We start from the raw sequence: 17,715 nt of genomic DNA, 5'->3' as shown, positions 1-17,715 counted from the left end.
TCTTTGGCGGGATTTTTGGGGGTTGAAAAGAAGCAAGAGAGTGTCGAGAGAGAGCCATGCAACGTGAAAAGATTAGTTAAGAGGTACTGAAGAATTCATTGCATTGGACTGATGGTGAGAGATTGAAGGATAGATTTTGCTGACGTTTGTTTTCTTTAAGGAAACCATTTTAAGACAAGGGTTCTGAGGATTTCCAGGGAACATAGATACATTTTTTGGTTGGTTAGAAGTCTATGAAAATGGTTAGTTTCCGTGTAACCGTAAGAATGACGCCATCCCAACTTAAGCTAAAATTTTATCAACTTTTCAACTGGTTAAACTTCAATTTTAACATAGCATATCATTGGATCCACAAATTTTATTAACTTTCCGAAAACAAATTTTATCAACTTTTATCAAATTTGCTAAAACTTTCTCAATTAAACAATCCCTGTACTGTATACAAATTCTTCCCAGACGGAGACTAAGCTAAAAGGAAGCTCTAATCTCCATCTTGTAAATGATCCATCAAGTTCATTCAATCATCATTACATATTCCACAAAATAATGGGATAATGCTACAGCAAAGAACCTACGAAAATGAAAAGTCGAACTTCATACAAGTAAAAGATAAATCTTGCTCAATAAGTAGGTATTGATGGATCCGCTTTCACAGCATACTCGTGAATTCCCCCTATCACGTTGAATACCTTCTTGAAACCCTGAGAATCCATAGTAGTAGCCATTACATTTACTGAATCGGGAAAATAAAATTCTGTGAAGAGACATATACTATCCATGCATAAACGACGACATGTTTGGTACATCAAATTATACAGTCCAATATTAGTATAAAGCATAATCTGAAAAAGTTGAGTAGAACACAAAACTATAGTTGGAAAGACATGGTGAGTTGGTTCACAAGTTTGTTTTAGTATAGAACTTGTTCAGCTATAGATATGGAGGATATTAAAATCCATTTATCAATTCTAAATAATTAGCTAAATCTAGGTAAAATATTTGTAATCCTGGACATGGAAAATATTTGATGATAATGTCGACAAGAAACTGAATTAGCTCAAAGAATTGACCCTCAGAAAATATGGACGAACTACATTTTATCTAAAACTCGGTTTAAAATTTAACTAATGGAAAACTGATGGTGTGAAATCTGCAGTTATGAAACTAGGTTCTAGAAAACTATCCAGTTTTATCTAACAAAATCGCTTTGGTCCTTCCCGAACACTGCCTAAGAATATTATCAAGCATCCCGTGAGAAAATAAGTGCATCCTGTAAAAATAATTTTTGCTTCTGAACATTCCCGAGATAGTACATGCATAATGTTTTACCTGGGTCTGCAACCATTTGGCGACTTGTAAAGACCTCATGCCGTGATGACACTGCATTGCAGAAGTCAGAAAGTATTCAAAACATTGCAAGGAAACAGCAGTTGTTTAAATTGGAAATTGGGGAAAGAGGAAAATGTATTTGGAAGTAATTCCATGCACAGACAAGTGAATTTCGGAAATTGCATTGATGGAAACAGCGAACAATTTATTTCCCTTTTATTTACTTGGGTTGGAATCAAAAACAGATAACCAATTAAATGTAGAGTATTTGAATCCTATGGCCCCAAACAAGTTGTGAGGTAGATATACCCAAACAATATATAATGAAAACCAATTTGACTCATGTACAAGTAACTTGGTTAACATAACCCATGGGTAGCCTGCATTTAAATAAACCAAGTAATCTTCTTACCCCGGTTAGGCGTAACGATTTAAAATGGGAGCGATAAGAAAAATCTGGGAAAGCAAAATAAAAAACACCATACTTGCACTAGTAATATGACATGCCTAAAAGAAAACAAATGATAAGAGAGTTGTACAACAATATGTAAACAATTGGATCAGGAAGAACTGAACATATGAAACCCCGATATGTGACAAACATATTACCACCTCAAAAACATAGAGAAACCAGAATTACAGAGTAATATTTTTAGTAATAAATTGTGAGTGAGTTGAAAGTACATATATAACAGAACAAAGAATAGGTACACGATAACTGCATGCACCTTCAACAGTAATAACACACAAAATATTGGACTTTCCTCGCATTCATGTGTAAATTTCACAGTAGATAGGAATTTGCAGAGCTACAGACTACAGTTGATTCAGCATAGAAAGACAGTTCGAGACATAGTATGTTCATAACAAAGAGCTAAGGTATATACAAACCAGAACATATGTATCCTTTTGAGGATCAAACTTAGTCATAATTTCTGGTCCCCAGCTACTAAACTGGCGAAGTGGAAGAACCGTAAAACCTGGCAAAGAAGCTTGGGCCCTGTTATAGAAAAACAAGACATCAAAATAATAACATAATTCCTCCAACTGAAATTGAATAAAATTGAGGGTGGCTTTGAACAGTTTCAACTCCTGCTCACAGTTTCTGAATTATTCTCATCCTAGGGGGTTTCTTTAACATAAATCTACCTGTGAAATTGGGGCAATTTTCAATTGTTCAGCCTTACAGCCAATATTTCTGGTGCCGTCACATTAAAAAGTTGTGGACTCACTTAAGTTTAGATGGGAGCTCACATTGTATGAATAACCACTTCTTTGGAATGAAAAGAACATTTTTCTTTAGCAAATCACAACAGCACCACAAACATTAAAAATTTCACGTAAAAACTGGGGATGGGTGTGCTTGCACGCCTGTACTTTTTTAGTAATCTATAAAATTGAGAAACTAAGTCTCATATAGCCATGAATAACCTTAAAGCTTTGCTCTTGGCTTTCCAAATATAAAAGTTAATGATGAGCATGTTAAATCTTCCCAAAATATCTCATAATTTTGTTGTGAACTCGGTAATTTTCCTTGTTATATTGCAATGATAAAATAAAAAAAAAATATTAGTTAGCATAATATAAATTTTTTCTCATACACTTCTTCAGGTTCTCGAACGTCAATCAGCTGAGCCTCTTCAAGAAAAGAGGGATGCTGAATTTTCTCGTGAAGCTCAATAGGCTTAATGTATTCAAGATTTGATTCTTCCCTGTGCACAGAAAATTGCAAATTTAAGAAAGAGCAAATCCATTTCCGTAAGAGACTAATCGCAAAAAGCTTTTGAAAATACCTCTCTGATAGGACTTGCAATAAATGCCACCCAAATTTAGTCTTGCACCCTACAACTTTATTTAGTGGTGCACTGAATGCTGCCTCCTCAAATTCTGGCACCTGATATATTTGACAGCGAAGAGTAAAAGAAGATCAAACGAGGCAATTCAAAGAGAGAATATCAATTCAACTCCACATTAACCATGGGAAATTTGGACAATCGCACATAAATTTATCTAACACTAGAAGTCCAAAAATCATCAAAGAATGCTTTCGCGGCTTAAAAAATATCTTGATTGAGTTGTAATTTCTCTGCAGTCACTTTGTAATTTTCAACTCCCAAAACAGAACTGTGTCAGTCGCAAAAGAAGAAAATGTCTGACAATTCATTTTCTGATGACTCTTACTTAATGTCAAGCTTATGGGAATGCAAAATATTTGACTTGTAATTGTGACAAGCTTTGTACAATAATCAGTCTAATTATCCCAAAAGATTGAGGGTCAAAACTTTAAAGTTTGACTTCTTTATTAGATGAAATTTGGAGAGTGACTTATCAGCTACACATAAAATTAGTCCGAGGGAAGTAATTTATTTCAATCATCAAGAGTACTAGTTTAGAAAAGGAAGTTCAAGAAAGATATCTACTGAAGAACATACCATCTGCCCCTTTCTCACCCAACCGAGCATTCCTCCTTCCTCTTTTGATGGACATATTGAGTATTCCACAGCCAAGTCACTCAAGTCCTCTCCTGAATTAACGAATACACTGTCACTGACCAATAAATGAGGATAAGCTTCAACAAAGCTTTAATGTGTCTCCTATTTTAACGTAAATGTAAAAGGGACACAACAAGTAAACTGATCAGGTTTCCAGATTAACTATGGATCTTCAACAGCGTTTTTTGTTGTGTTTTCCTATCATAAGAGGTAAAATATCGGTAAAGAAAGATTTCCCTAATGGATGGTTTACCATATAGAAACTAACCTTCAGCAACTCTTTTCTGCAGCTCAAGCAAAAGCTTCATGTCATCTTCTTTAACAAGCAAATGCTGCACTAATATTTCTCTGCCACCTTCAGAACTGTTCCCAGTGCTAAATGAAGCTGGGGAAAATATATAGTTTAGACCATAACTACTTCCACTAAACACAAAACTAGAAATGAAACTGACAACATAATTGCACGTCTCTTTTGCACACCACTGGAGAAGAGGCAATTGACTATTGCAAAAGCAAGTTTCAATATAGTTAAGTTATAAGTCGGGTATTTGTGGGGTTTTAAAATTTTGTCAGCATGCAGAGAAATTGATCGTTGGAAGAAGTTTATTCTATTATGCAGCAAACAGTTCCTCAGTGCTAGTTAGAGAACAAATTCTCACATAATATATTAACCTTGATGAAGGGAAAAAAAAGAAGAAGAAGAAGAAGAAGAAGAAGAAGAAGAAGAAGAAGAAGAAGAAGAAGAAGAAGAAGAAGAAGAAGAAGAAGAAGAAGAAGAAGAAGAAGAAGAAGAAGAAGAAGAAGAAGAAGAAGAAGAAGAAGAAGAAGAAGAAGAAGAAGAAGAAGAAGAAGAAGAAGAAGAAGAAGAAGAAGAAGAAGAAGAAGAAGAAGAAGAAGAAGAAGAAGAAGAAGAAGAAGAAGAAGAAGAAGAAGAAGAAGAAGAAGAAGAAAAGAAAAAAAGACTCTACATTTAGCAACACGAGGTCTTAAAATGAAGTACCTGAAAAATCAATTTGAATATGAATGGATTCATTTCAAATATCAAACTTGATACCAGAATTTGATATGACTTAACACAAAAAGAAGTGTTCTTCAACTGAATTCATGGATTTCAATAGAAACACACATTTCAAATCCCAATCCGAAGAACACATTTCATCCAAACACAAAACAAAGTATCGTCTTGACATCAAAATTTTTGCAATGTTGAACTGTTCTAAAGCCCATTACAAATTCTAGATAAATAAATACTTTTGTTGACGATATATCCGAGACTGACCCAACACGTGCTGTTGCTTAACACCCTTGTTTGAGAATAAACAATCTTCTTCTAAAAATGTCAATGAAAAAGCAAATTTCGCCAGTAAGAATCTATCCACAGAATCTTTGTAAATCCATAGACTTTCGTCCTTCCACTTTTATTTGCAAATCCTTTTGTTTAATCTTAGAAATATATGGGACAGACATAAAGAGAAGGAATAGCGGGCAAAGAGATGTCCGATTCCAATGTTGATTTGGCGACCTTCACCCGTACCAAGTAGGAAGATTCGTCCGATCGGTCAATACCTCAACTTTTTTAGAACAGGTCTGAATATTTTATATATATATAGGAGATCATAAAAGCAAACTAATCAGGGAAAAAAAAACAATTAGCGGGAATTTCCAACAATAACTAATAAATTAAAACACAATCTTTTGCTCCAATGAAAACTAACCCATTAATCAACTGAAACAAAGGAAAGCAATTAATTACATGAATACAAAAAATTAACAGAAAACAACTCGCAAAAAATAAAAATCGAATCTGGAACAATTCCGAAATAACTTCAGATAGCGGGGCAAGAATAGACCTGTGGCTTGTGGAGTGCAAGGTTTACCAACCATGTGCGGTACCCTCTTGAATTTTGAGCCCTGATTACAATAACTATGATTATAAATAGGTTGTGTAAGTACGAAGTTTGGATGAAAAATTGATGACTTTTGCAGTAGTGCAAAGGAAACGTTTGTACGATTGGTGAGAGTGGGGAGAAGAGCAAAGAGAGGCGCCGGAGCTGTGAACAAAATGGGTTGAAGATGATGAGATGATGCTCTTAACATTTCCCTCCTTTAGAAAAAAAATTGTAGGGATTTTCAGTTCTCCTTTCTTGTGCCCTGAATTTTTTTATTTTAGAGAGTCGAGTAAATAGTGAGAGAAATTGGAGAAGCTGTTATGACGATTCTTAGCCCATCTCTTCCCAATTCTTATTTCAAAACTTGTTGGGCATTTTTTGATAATTGATGTCCAAATTTTTTGGATGAAAAATTGATGACTTTTGCAGTAGTGCAAAGGAAACGTTTGTACGATTGGTGAGAGTGGGAAGAAGAGCAAAGAGAGGCGCCGGAGCTGTGAACAAAATGGGTTGAAGATGATGAGATGATGCTCTTAACATTTCCCTTCTTTAGAAAAAAATTGTAGGGATTTTCAGTTCTCCTTTCTTGTGCCCTGAATTTTTTTATTTTAGAGAGTCGAGTAAATAGTGAGAGAAATTGGAGAAGCTGTTATGACGATTCTTAGCCCATCTCTTCCCAATTCTTATTTCAAAACTTGTTGGGCATTTTTTGATAATTGATGTCCAAATTCCTTAAATTATGATGAAAGATCGAGGCCTATTTAATTTCATAGGTTATAAGCTCAGAATTGGAGAATTAAATCACATCACAATTGAAGTAGCTCAATTATGTTTGGTATATAGAGATACTAAGCTCATTGAGCTAGGTGCTCAATATCCAAATTAGAGTTAATTTGAAAATCACATAAAAAATAGATAAATATAATTGTTATCTTTCTCCAACCATTTTATCCCTTTTTGAGCTCTATCTTTCAATTTTGATTTATCCTAATCTTGCAAGATTTTTTGGAGAATCCGTTTCTTTCTTGAAGCCTATAAATTAGAAACTCTACCCTTCATTTTACACACAACAAAAACCAAGAGAAAAACCAAGAAAGAGCTCTCCCTGTTGTGTGCAAAAACATGACACCTCATCTACCTTCTTTGTGAAGTCTGTCTTTGTGACTGATAATGGCCTTCAAATTAGAGATACCTTTGTAGTGTGAATCAAGTATATGAGCCGAATCTTAAGGGGGCAAATCGTTCTTCAATTTTATAATTTTTGGTTGTTGGTTTTCCTCCATTTTTCTTTACAAATCCTTCACTAATTCATTGATGGGTTCGATTTGTAGATGGGTTTGTTGCACACTTTTTTAACTCTCCTCCTCACTTTCAAGTGTGTAAATTCAATATTTTTCACTGTTTTTAATCACATATTCTTCAAAATATCATTATCCAAAACTCCAATTCCTCAAAATAATGGCCATCAAATAGGGCTTAAGATCTTGATTGAGTCTCATTTTCCAATACTACATTTTTCTCCAAACTTATTTTTAACCATATATTCTCTTAATAAAATAATATTGTACATAAATCATTTTTCTTACTTTTCAACCACGCATTCTCCAAAAATTCACTATTCCAAAATTTATTTTTACGATATAAGACTCGCCTCCAAAATCCAGCTTTTCAATCCTCACACTTGAGTTTCATTTGCTTAGTCGATTTTACACAATTTCGTTAACATTATCCTCGTGCTAGATCTACGAGCTAATTTTTGGACGGATAACAAAATAATATACTTAACACATAACCTATCGTTTACCATTTTATTTTTGAAGAATAGAAAAAAGTTATTTAAATCATGAAAAATATTTTTTTATTTAAAATGAGTGGAGAGAAATAATTTTCCAAAAACCACTTCCATACCAGCCCACTTGTGTGAACGAATTTAGAAGGCTAAATTAGTGTCCATGGGCTTGTAGTCATACAAAGCCCACTTAGCTTACCCACAATTTTTAGGCCCGTACTGGTGTTTTGTGACCGTGATTTTTTTTTTTTTTCTCTCAATCTTCTAATCCATGGAACGGTACTGATCAAATCTTGTATAAATATATATAAGAAAAATTTCAATTAACTTTCAAAAGTAAATTAATTTTCCACTTATGACCTATTTATCCAGTAAGTACACGATATTCTATTTTTATTTACATAGAAGCTGAGAATTCTATTCGTTATATTTTGAGAACTTTGTAAGGTTTTCAAACTTTATCTCGAGATATAATTCTTAGGAGAAGTGAGCAAAATGGAGATAGATAGACATTACTATGGTAAAGAACGAGAAAAGTAAAATTCCATCTATGATATATCAAGTACGACGTATCCAATACAAGCCGAAAACGTTGGATTATTAGATTCTTTAAAAAACAAATAAAAAATAAAAAATGATTAGGTTCTTAAAGTATAACATTGGCATTGATATTTTCAATGCGTTTTGAATTATTTGATCCATCCAATGCCTTGCAAACAAATTAGAAGTAACATCCGCCCCCGGGGCATAGTTCAGTGGTGCAAAGGACGGGAGTGAGGTTATCTCACGCCTTGCTGGCAGTCGCAGTGTGGGGGTTCGATTCCTGAAACATGGAATTGGATTCCTTGTAGGCGTAGTGTACAAGCAGCTCTTGTTCCCTGAACTGTTGGGGCACATTCCGAGATTTACCTCCCTCACAAAGTTCTAGGGACGGGCCGGTGGGAGCCCTCAAGGTTGGGGTTCAACTTTTTTTTTTTTTAGTAGTAACATCCTATCTCCAACTGTCTTTCTTTCCCTTGGTTAAAATTGTTGTAAAACAGAAGTGTCAACTTCGAATGTATGACAAATGTAAGGTTATCACGAGGCTGCCTTGCATTAATATTTGGCCTTAAAAATAAAGTTATCGTAATTTAATTTAATTTAATCTAATGACTCAAATCTAATATAATTTCTATAGGTAATCATTCTTTAGTTCGATTTCAATTAAGGTTACTTTTAACTAATTTTATGAACGATTATTGATGACATGACAGTCAATAAATGATGGTTGTTACACTTACCCGATAGTTACTAATGTTAAATGAGTACGATTTTATTGAAATAAGTGAAGGCGCCATTTATTGTCTAATGTATCATCTATTTCTGATAGGTCGATTGGCCGAATAGATGTAAATACTCAATTGAATCAAATAAAATGTGTAGTTATTTTATGGAACATCAATGAGCTATAATTAGTTGATTGAACTAAATTAATGTGAATGGAATCTATCAAATATAATTTCTCATATAACATAACGAAAATTACTTTCAATAAATTTGAAGTTAATTTTTATATATTCTTATGTGCAATCACAATAAGATTATTTCTTCCTTGCCAGAAAATTTAAATCAAATAGAAATTGGCAATCGTGTGTTGATTAGTTGTTGCAACAATCTTTTTTACCTTAAGGCCACCTTCCGATTCTATGGGAAGTGTACTTGATAGGGATATTAAGTGTATGAACCGCTCATCGGCTCAACTTGTCCAAAGGTGAGTCATGAGGCAAGTTGATTTGGATTTTTTTGTGAGAGCCACTCGTCGATTCTCATTGGCTAAAGAGCCGAGCCGAGCTGCATTTTCTTTAAGAGAGCTAGCTCATGCTCGACTTGTCCCAAAGCAATCATATGTGTCAGCTTGCCAATGAGTATAACGACTCGATCCACTTAACATCCCTAGTACTCAACAATATATACGAAATTATTTGATGTATAATGCAACTTTTACACGACTCAAAAACGTGTTGTATAATATAACAGAGGGGGAAAAAAAAATAAAAATCTGCATTAAATCGACACCTTCAATTACCTGGTAACTTCGGTCAATTAGAAAAAGCGGGTCCACACGCTCCCATAGAAGAAACAAATGGCCGGCCTTATCCAGGTAATGGTGAAAGAGGAAGGTGGATTGGAAATTGACTAGATTTGTATTTTCCTTTTCCCTTTTTCTTTCTTTAAATAGGAAAAATAGCTATGGGGATCCACAACTTTTGACATATATAGTACTTTTGTCCTCAATCTTTAAAAGGAGCAATTATATCTCTAATCTTTCATTTTTTGTACCAGTTAAATCCTAAGTTGACGAATTTACCCTTATTATTCTGAAGAAGTGAGTAGTAGGATTTGCTAAGTTGATGATTTTCCCTAAATCTTTAGATAATAAAAAAATCATTTTCTTAGGTTGGGAGAGAGGGGGGGATTATATTATTATCTTTTACTTTTTTTTTCTTTATTTCTTTTATATAATAATTTGATTTGAATTAAAGATAAGGATAAAATATCCCCATTAGAGACTCAGGTGCTACTAAAAGGATCGGTTAGGGGATATGATTGCTACATTTTAATGTGTAGGGATCAAAGTGCAACAAACAATAAAGATTGGGGACCTCCGTCTGAACCAAGTTCACCATATCAATTCTCCTCTGTCACTTTGTACAGTTATAAGAGCCATGAAATTTGCCTAAACTCTCATTCATATTCTCTTCATTTTCTATGCTTTTTCTGTCTCTCTCTCAGAGCATTATCCTTTGAGACATCCTTCTAAGGTATTTAAAGTTTCTACTATACATTGTTATTTACATTTTACAAACTTTGTTTAATCAATAGAGAAAAAAAGAAGCAAAAATATTATCCTCGTTGTGTTTAGTTATGTCGTTTGCCTACCAAAAATGCATTGTAAAAGTTACAACCACATTTTTCAGGCAAACTCGAGGTTGGTGTTGAGCTTATGCTACTTGTTACACATTTCAACATGTACGCTCAAATCGATCTAATGATATTACAAATTTGGGCCCTATGTTAGCTTTTTCTTAAAGCTTTTCTAGTCGATTAAAGTAGTTTTAAAAAATTATTCAAATATGTTCAAAAGTAACTTTTTAATTTCGAAAGAAACTTCTGACTTTTCATAAGCTCTTCCAAACCGACCATTTAAGTCTTTCGCTGTCGATATTTACACTCTTTCTTTAAGAAGTAAGCTTTGATTTGCATTATAGTGATTATCATACCTTGTTTGTCTTTTTACCAGCTATCATCCAGGTTGAACTCATCCTTTTACCTTGTTTGTTTTTTCTGCAATTCTTCTCTGCAAATATACCATGACTTTCAAATGAATCAAACAATTCTGAAGATCAATAATTGCTAAAAGCATTTTAATTTTTGCTTCACTATTGTTGAGAATTTCCAGATTTAACAACTGTGTATATATTTCTATCAGATATGTCTTCGAGTAATACGCCACCAACCTCAGACGTAAACGATGGAGCAAGAGCTGGAGGTGAGTTTCAAAAAGTTGCTAAACAATACTGACATATTTCGTAAGGTGAATTAGACAGTGCAATAGGGGGCAAAAAAAAAAAAAAAAAGTGTTCGGTCCAGTCTTATCTTCTATTCCGCCTCGTTGATTATTGCATGGCGAAGCCTCACCACTTGAACTTTTTCATTTTGCAGCTATTGTTTTGGGCTTAGTTATATTTTTAGTGATTGGGTTAATCTCTTGCTACTGCGCTAAGAAAATGAGGAAGGCAATAGTATCAGAACTAAGAGCTGCAGTTGCTCCCCCAACACAACCACCATTAAATGTAATCCAAGTTTGGGAGGTTGATGCCCCAACAATGGAGAAATTTCTTCGTGACCTAGCACAGGAGAAACCGGTGAGGTTCACCGCACAACAGCTCTGTTCTTTCACGAGTAATTATACTACGATGTTGGGTTGTGGAGGTTTTGGGAAAGTCTACAAGGGAGAGTTCCCGAATGGAAATAAGATTGCGGTAAAAGTTCTCAACCGGAGTGCAGATAGGAGTGCGGAGGAGCAGTTTATGGCCGAGGTTGGGACGATAGGGAAAACTCATCACATAAATCTAGTGAGATTATACGGCTTTTGTTATGATCCGTATATGAGTGCTCTTGTGTACGAATACATGGAAAATGGATCTCTAGACAAGTACTTGTTTAGTAAAGACAAAGAAATTGAATGGGAAAGGCTGCATGAAATTGCAGTTGGAACGGCTAAGGGTCTTGCATACTTGCACGAGGAATGTCAGCAGAGGATAATACATTATGATATAAAGCCAGGAAACGTGCTCCTTGACGCAAACTTTTCTCCCAAGGTTGCGGATTTTGGGTTAGCGAAGCTTAGCAACAGAGATGCTACACACATTACAGTCACGGGATACAGGGGCACTCCGGGGTATGTAGCCCCGGAATTCATGCTGAAGAATTTCCCTATAACGTATAAGTGCGACGTTTATAGCTTTGGTATTTTACTATTCGAGATAGTTGGTAGAAGGAAAAATACAATAGTCGGAAGTACTGATAGTCTTGATTGGTTTCCGAAAAAGGTTTGGGAGGAATACGAGAAAGGAGAGCTCACGGCACTAACAGAAGCTTATGGAATCGAGGAGAAAGATCGAGCCATGGCCGAGAAAATGTCTATGGTAGCCCTGTGGTGTGTTCAAGATTCACCAGAGGATAGGCCACCTATGAGTGCTGTGGTGAAAATGTTGGAGGGAGGGGTCGAAATTATGCCACCGCCTAAACCATTCCATTATTTGTTTTCAGTCGGGGTGCACGTGCTACCAAACAATAGCGGGAGTGATTCAACATATTCAACTAGTGGAACGAATTCTCATTGGTACAAGGAAACTACTCCAATAATGGAAAAGTATGAGATACAAATGGCGAGTGCGTGAAGAAGAAATTGGTGTAGAGTATTTTATGTTGGTTGCAAAGAAAATTTGGTAGGTTTCATGTACCAAAATAAGAAAACAAAGAAAGAAATAAAAGGATTCAAGATATCTTATCATAGTAAATCTGTTATGCTGTAATTATTTGGAAGATTAGCTTCAAAATCGCAAGATTGATGTAAAATTATTGCAATATATCACTCAGCCCCACCCCCTATACATGAGTACACGAGGTAAAAATTACTAGACATCAAAAAGGTATCATCTTGCAGTAAAGTGAGTTGGAATAAGAGTGTAAAACTTACTGTCCATGAGGAGGGAGTGCATCAGCTTCAGGGCCTGCATCATTTCTGCATGAAAATTTTCATTAGCATCAGAGCAGTTACATAAGAAAATAATTTGGGATTTCTAAGATTTTATTTTACTAGAGAAACAGTTTACTTTCCTCAGATCAATCTAGCTTGACTATTTAAATTTAATTCTGCTATCAGACTCATACATCATAAATTCAGCAGTTCGTGTACAACAAGTTCCTATTATTTGAATACACAAGTAGGGAGCATAAGAACTTAATTTATTTTTCTCTGGCTTTTCTGAGTACAACAGTACAATGACATGGGTTCCAGTTGATAACGGGAGTTTAAACCCTATTTATGGATGTATTTACCTCCTAATCAGCGAGCATCATATATTTAAAATGGAACGACGAAAAGAGGAAACACATGAACGTTCGGGGTGAAATTCTTGAATGCCAAGGGGAACTTTTATCCTTATTTATGTTGAAATTCTAAGCAATTCAAAGTGTTTGCCTCCAGTGTCACCATGCATTGTTGCTCATAAGAATGTTTTTCTGGTTTGTAGCTAACTCAGAAGAGAGGGGTTGGACCTCACTGATGGTCTCCAACTATAAAAATGCACATACACACAAGATAAGGACATGAAATGTGAACAATTATACAGATATTGGCAAGTCAAGAAAAATGCATTATTTAGGGGACTACATAAAAACCAGGCATCTTCTGTAGAACAATTCAAAATTGGATTGACCGGGCCTCTTGATTAAGATGGAGGAAGATATTGGAACATTTTTTAAACGTTTTAAACTTTCACAACAAATATTAATTTTCAATTTTGATTTTAATATAAAATTAAATCTTATTATTTAGGTTGTAACTTAAGGATAAAAGTTTCAACCTTTCAAATTAAAAACCTTTTAATTTTTAGTTTTAACATAAAATTAAAATACCATAATACATATTATAGCTTATGATTTAATCGTATAAATGTGGGGGTTGAAATTTTACCTATAAAAGGTTATTGGATTTCATTGTTGTCCATATCTTACAACAACTTGAAGTATTGTCCTCTCTACAATTTTATACTATATTCAAATTATTTTGACAATTCGATGAGAAACTCATTCGTTTATTTCTCTATGATCGTGCCCATAGAAGGAGAGACATGGGGGTTTTATTTTGGTGTTGTGTAGTGTCGAAAGAACCCGCACAAAGGAAGACAATACGACTTTAGGACATCGTCTTCCACGTGACTTCCAATGCTTATTTTCTTTTTAGGGTAATGCCGAACTACTCGAAAATATTTGCCAGAAAGGATGACCCTCTCTCCCAGCTGCTGCAAGTTCAGCCATGAATAAAAAATGCCGACCACTGTAGCTGTTGGGAAAACACCTCCCAATGAATGCCCAAAGATCAAACTAAGTTGGCAAAGTGAAAATTTCCAATACACTTGAAGAACAAGAAAATGAGGAAGAAATGATTTCCAATAGAATATATGAATATCAATGTGTTTGGATTACTTGAACAAGCCTCAAGTTAATCCCCAAGAAAGAAAATAATTTTGAATTTATACCCAAGATGAAACAACCTTCAACTTGTAAAATTCTCACCAAGTTTTCTCTCTTTTCTCTCTAATTTTCGGCCTAGGTCTTGTGGTGTGTCTTGTTAAAATGAGGCAAAAAAAACCGGGTACTTAAACTCTATAGGGGCGCCTAGGCGCCTGTTTGCCTTAACATTCGGGGCGCCTAGGCGCCATGTGGGTGGCGCCTGGGCGCCCCGGCAGAACCAGCCCTTTCTTCAGCTTCTCTTCCTCCCACAATTCTCCACCTCGTACATCATTTGATAAACCTCAAATTTTGGACGAATACAAGAAGAAGAAACAAGCACCAACTCGGCTGCATCATTCAAACCATGATTGCCTACGTACCCATAACTCGGGATCAAGCCTCCGTAGTTCACCTCCACCTTCATATACTCCACCTCATTTCAACCCCGCCCCGAAGGGCCATGCCCTCTCGGACATATCAACACGGACTAATGTGAAGCAAGTCCAAGCAATGTTGAAACTTGCTACCCGTCACCACTTTGGTTAACATGTCAGCTGGGTTCTCATTTGTGTGCACCTTCGAGAGTGAAATATCACCTTCCTCTATAACATCACGCACAAAATGATACCTGACGTCAATATGCTTGGTTCAAGCATGATGAACCTGATTCTTAGCCAAGTGAATCGCACTCTGGCTATCACACCACAAGTCCACACAATCCTGCTCAATCCCCAAATCATCTAGAAGACCCCATAACCACAATGCTTCCTTCACTCCCTCTGCCATGGCCATATACTCGACCTCTGTAGTGGAAAGAGCAACTGTATCCTGTAACATCGATCGCCAACTAATTGGGGCAACATGTATGCAAAACACATATCCAGTAGTAGATCGTCGTCTATCTAGATCACCTGCATAATCCGAGTCCACAAACCCACTTATATGACATGCATCTCCACCAAAACATAGACCCGTATCCGCGGTACCTTTTAAGTACCTCAGGATCCACTTCACAGCTTCCCAGTGTGCCTTCCCCGGATTCGCCATGAATCTACTGACCACACTTACCGCCTGTGAAATATCTGGGCGTGTACACACCATGGCATACATCAAACTGCGAACTGCACTAGCATAAGGCACACGATCCATGCGTACCTTTTCTTCCGCTGTAGTAGGAGACTGTTTACCAGAGAGCCTGAAATGTGAAGCCAATGGAGTTACCACCGACTTTGCACCTTGCAACCCGAACCTAGCAATAACCCGCTTAATGTAGCCTTTCTGACTCAAGAACATTCGCCGATTCGCCCTCTCTCTTCTGATTTTCATACCCAGTATTTTCCTAGCAGCCCCCATATCCTTCGTCTCAAACTCTTTACCAAGTTGAGATTTCAACTTATCTATCTCCACCTTGCTTTTCGAAGCGATAAGCATGTCATCCACATATAGAAGAAGATAGATATAGTTACCTCCCCGAAGCTTCCGAATATAAACACAACAGTCATACTCACTTCTGGAGAACCCATGCTTTAGCATGAAGGAGTCAAATCGCTTGTATCACTGCCGAGGAGATTGCTTCAATCCATATAGTGATTTTCTCAAGCGACATACCTGACGTTTCTTATCCTCAACCTTGTAGCCATCAGGTTGATGCATATAGATCTCCTCATCCAAATTCCCGTGCAAGAAGGCGGTTTTGACATCGAGTTGTTCCAGCTCAAGATCATGATGAGCAACAATACTCAATAGCACCCGAATGGAAGTGTGCTTGACCACAGGAGAAAAGATCTCATTGTAGTCAACTCCCTCTCTTTGTGCAAACCCCTTAGCCACTAACCTTGCTTTGAATCTTGTGCCACCGAGCTTGGTAGGGTCTTCTTTCTTTTTATACAACCACTTGCAACCAATAGCTTTCTTACCTATGGGCAATGGGACAACCTCCCATGTTTGGTTCTTGTGAAGTGATTCCATCTCTTCTTCCATTGCCGCCAACCAACTCTCGCTATTATTGTTTAAAATAGCTTCCTTGAAAGTGGTAGGCTCATCATCCTCCACCGAGAGTGCATACTCAACCAAATTTGTCTGCCCATAGTGCCTCAAAGGCTCATCTGACCCCAACTTTAGAACTTGCTTGTAAGTACGGCGTGGCCTAGAGGAAGCCAAGTTATCTGCAAGCTGCTGCTGTTGCTGTGCCTGTACATTCTCTTGCTGAATCGCCTCTTGTTCAAGTGCATCATCACTCTCATCTTGAGTGTCTGTTTGATGCTCCTCTTGAACATGCCTAGAATCAGGTTGATCTCTAGGTTCTATGTCAACAACTTGAGACATTGTAGTCTCAACATCATCACCATCGGGCACTGTAGCTTTCAACGAAGCAACCATGGAGTTCTCATCAAAAGTAACATCTCTGCTGATTATGAACTTAGAATCCTCTACACACCAAAGGTAATAACCTTTAACACCTGCCGCATACCCCAAGAATATAGCCTTCTTGGCCCTCGCATCAAGTTTTCCCTTATTGACATGATAGTAGGCTGTGTATCCGAATGTTCCGAGTTTCTCATAATCTGCATGTTCTCCTGTCAATACCCTATAAGGTACATCTCCATCTAACCTTGAATGTGGAGACCGGTTCACAATATAGCAAGCATTTGCAACCGACTCTGCCCACCATTCTCTGCCCAAACCAGCATAAGATCGCATACACATCGATTTCTCTTGAAATGTGCGATTCAGTCTTTCCGCGACCCCATTCTGTTGCGGTGTATTTCTTACTGTCCAATATCTCACAATGCCTTCCTTACCACAGAACTCCTTGAAAGCACCATCTGTATACTCGGTACCGTTATCAGATCTCAGTGTCTTCAATTTCTTTCCTGTTCTGTTTTCAACCATTGCCTTCCACTTCTTGAAGGTGTCGAATACCTCATTCTTATGCTTCAAAAAATAAATCCAAGCATATCTAGAATAATCATCAACAAATGTAACAAAATACCTGGAACCGCCTTTGGAAGTGACAGAAGCCGGGCCCCATACATCCGTATGCACATAGTCAAGAATGCCTCTGCTTCTATGTTTGCTTGGCTGAAACTGAACTCGGTGTGCTTTACCGTACACGCAATGCTCGCAAAAATCCATGCAAGGCTTCTTCAAGTTCTTTAGCAAGCCTTTCTTGACTAGCAAATCTAGCCCCTTTTCAGACATATGCCCAAGCCTCCTATGCCATGCACTCACATGGGTCTCCACCACTTCCACTTATTCCAACTGCTACATCTTCAGTAACTGTAGTACCTTGAAGAGCATAGAGATTGCCTTCACGAATACCCTTCATCACAATCAAAGAACCACGAACAACCTTCTTTACTCCATTCCATGTTACAATCTTGCAACCACCGGAGTCCAAGGCACCAACAGAGATAAGGTTCTTTCGCAAATCAGG

At 36.7% G+C, this 17,715-nt stretch overlaps 3 protein-coding genes across 9 annotated transcripts in view; 1 reads left to right on the top strand and 2 right to left on the bottom strand.

Annotated features, from left to right (window-relative positions):
• Nucleotides 1–380: 380 nt before the first annotated feature.
• Nucleotides 381–6,228, bottom strand: LOC111411656 (rhodanese-like/PpiC domain-containing protein 12, chloroplastic). 3 transcript variants are annotated; one of them, XM_023042200.1, is made up of 9 exons: nt 6,163–6,228; nt 5,672–5,732; nt 4,090–4,206; nt 3,762–3,853; nt 3,123–3,223; nt 2,931–3,041; nt 2,221–2,329; nt 1,330–1,380; nt 381–701 (listed from the first exon to the last, which is right to left on the bottom strand). In XM_023042200.1, exons 2-9 carry the CDS (start codon nt 5,703–5,705, stop codon nt 621–623), a joined length of 696 nt encoding a protein of 231 aa, XP_022897968.1. In that variant the 5' UTR covers nt 5,706–5,732; nt 6,163–6,228; the 3' UTR covers nt 381–620. The 3 variants fall into 3 exon arrangements, with proteins under 3 accessions (XP_022897968.1, XP_022897967.1, XP_022897965.1); XM_023042199.1 differs by lacking the exon at nt 6,163–6,228 and adding an exon at nt 5,831–6,057; XM_023042197.1 differs by lacking the exon at nt 6,163–6,228 and having other exon boundaries at nt 5,672–6,058.
• Nucleotides 6,229–10,102: 3,874 nt separating this feature from the next.
• On the top strand, nt 10,103–12,663 carry LOC111411655 (rust resistance kinase Lr10-like). 5 transcript variants are annotated; one of them, XM_023042194.1, is made up of 4 exons: nt 10,103–10,300; nt 10,457–10,508; nt 10,969–11,028; nt 11,202–12,663. In XM_023042194.1, the coding sequence occupies exons 3-4, from the start codon at nt 10,971–10,973 to the stop codon at nt 12,440–12,442; spliced, it is 1,299 nt and encodes a 432-aa protein (XP_022897962.1). In that variant the 5' UTR covers nt 10,103–10,300; nt 10,457–10,508; nt 10,969–10,970; the 3' UTR covers nt 12,443–12,663. The 5 variants fall into 5 exon arrangements, with proteins under 5 accessions (XP_022897962.1, XP_022897961.1, XP_022897964.1 ...); XM_023042193.1 differs by lacking the exon at nt 10,457–10,508 and having other exon boundaries at nt 10,156–10,300; XM_023042196.1 differs by lacking the exon at nt 10,457–10,508 and having other exon boundaries at nt 10,163–10,300; nt 10,969–11,073.
• LOC111411654 (protein CLT1, chloroplastic-like) overlaps nt 10,616–17,715 on the bottom strand; it is a 21,707-nt gene continuing 14,607 nt past the window's right edge. Inside the window, exons 10-11 of the mRNA XM_023042189.1 lie at nt 12,742–12,786; nt 10,616–10,836 (exon numbers count right to left, since the gene is read on the bottom strand). Coding sequence (XP_022897957.1) covers nt 10,754–10,836; nt 12,742–12,786 — 128 coding nt within the window. The 3' untranslated portion in view covers nt 10,616–10,753. The remainder of the gene's footprint in view (nt 10,837–12,741; nt 12,787–17,715) is intronic.

This window comes from Olea europaea, chromosome 16 (assembly GCF_002742605.1).
Source record: "Olea europaea var. sylvestris chromosome 16, O_europaea_v1, whole genome shotgun sequence".
Lineage (NCBI taxonomy): Eukaryota > Viridiplantae > Streptophyta > Magnoliopsida > Lamiales > Oleaceae > Olea > Olea europaea.
Note: the sequence above shows the minus strand (reverse complement) of the source record. Positions and strands in the feature narration are given on the sequence as shown.

Bases quoted from the DNA above. Each gene is read 5' to 3' on its own strand.
- LOC111411656 (XM_023042197.1), bottom strand. From the start codon at position 5,918: ATGTTAAGAGCATCATCTCATCATCTTCAACCCATTTTGTTCACAGCT. The intron at 3,854-4,089 runs GTTAGTTTCTAT...TCGTTAATTCAG, and splicing joins GCAGAAAAGAGTTGCTGAAG to GAGAGGACTTGAGTGACTTG. The intron at 2,330-2,930 runs GTATGAGAAAAA...TTTCTATAACAG, and splicing joins GTTCGAGAACCTGAAGAAGT to GGCCCAAGCTTCTTTGCCAG.
- LOC111411655 (XM_023042191.1), top strand. From the start codon at position 10,424: ATGCATTGTAAAAGTTACAACCACATTTTTCAGGCAAACTCGAGGTTG. The intron at 10,509-10,968 runs GTACGCTCAAAT...TATTTCTATCAG, and splicing joins CTTGTTACACATTTCAACAT to ATATGTCTTCGAGTAATACG. The intron at 11,029-11,201 runs GTGAGTTTCAAA...TTCATTTTGCAG, and splicing joins CGATGGAGCAAGAGCTGGAG to CTATTGTTTTGGGCTTAGTT.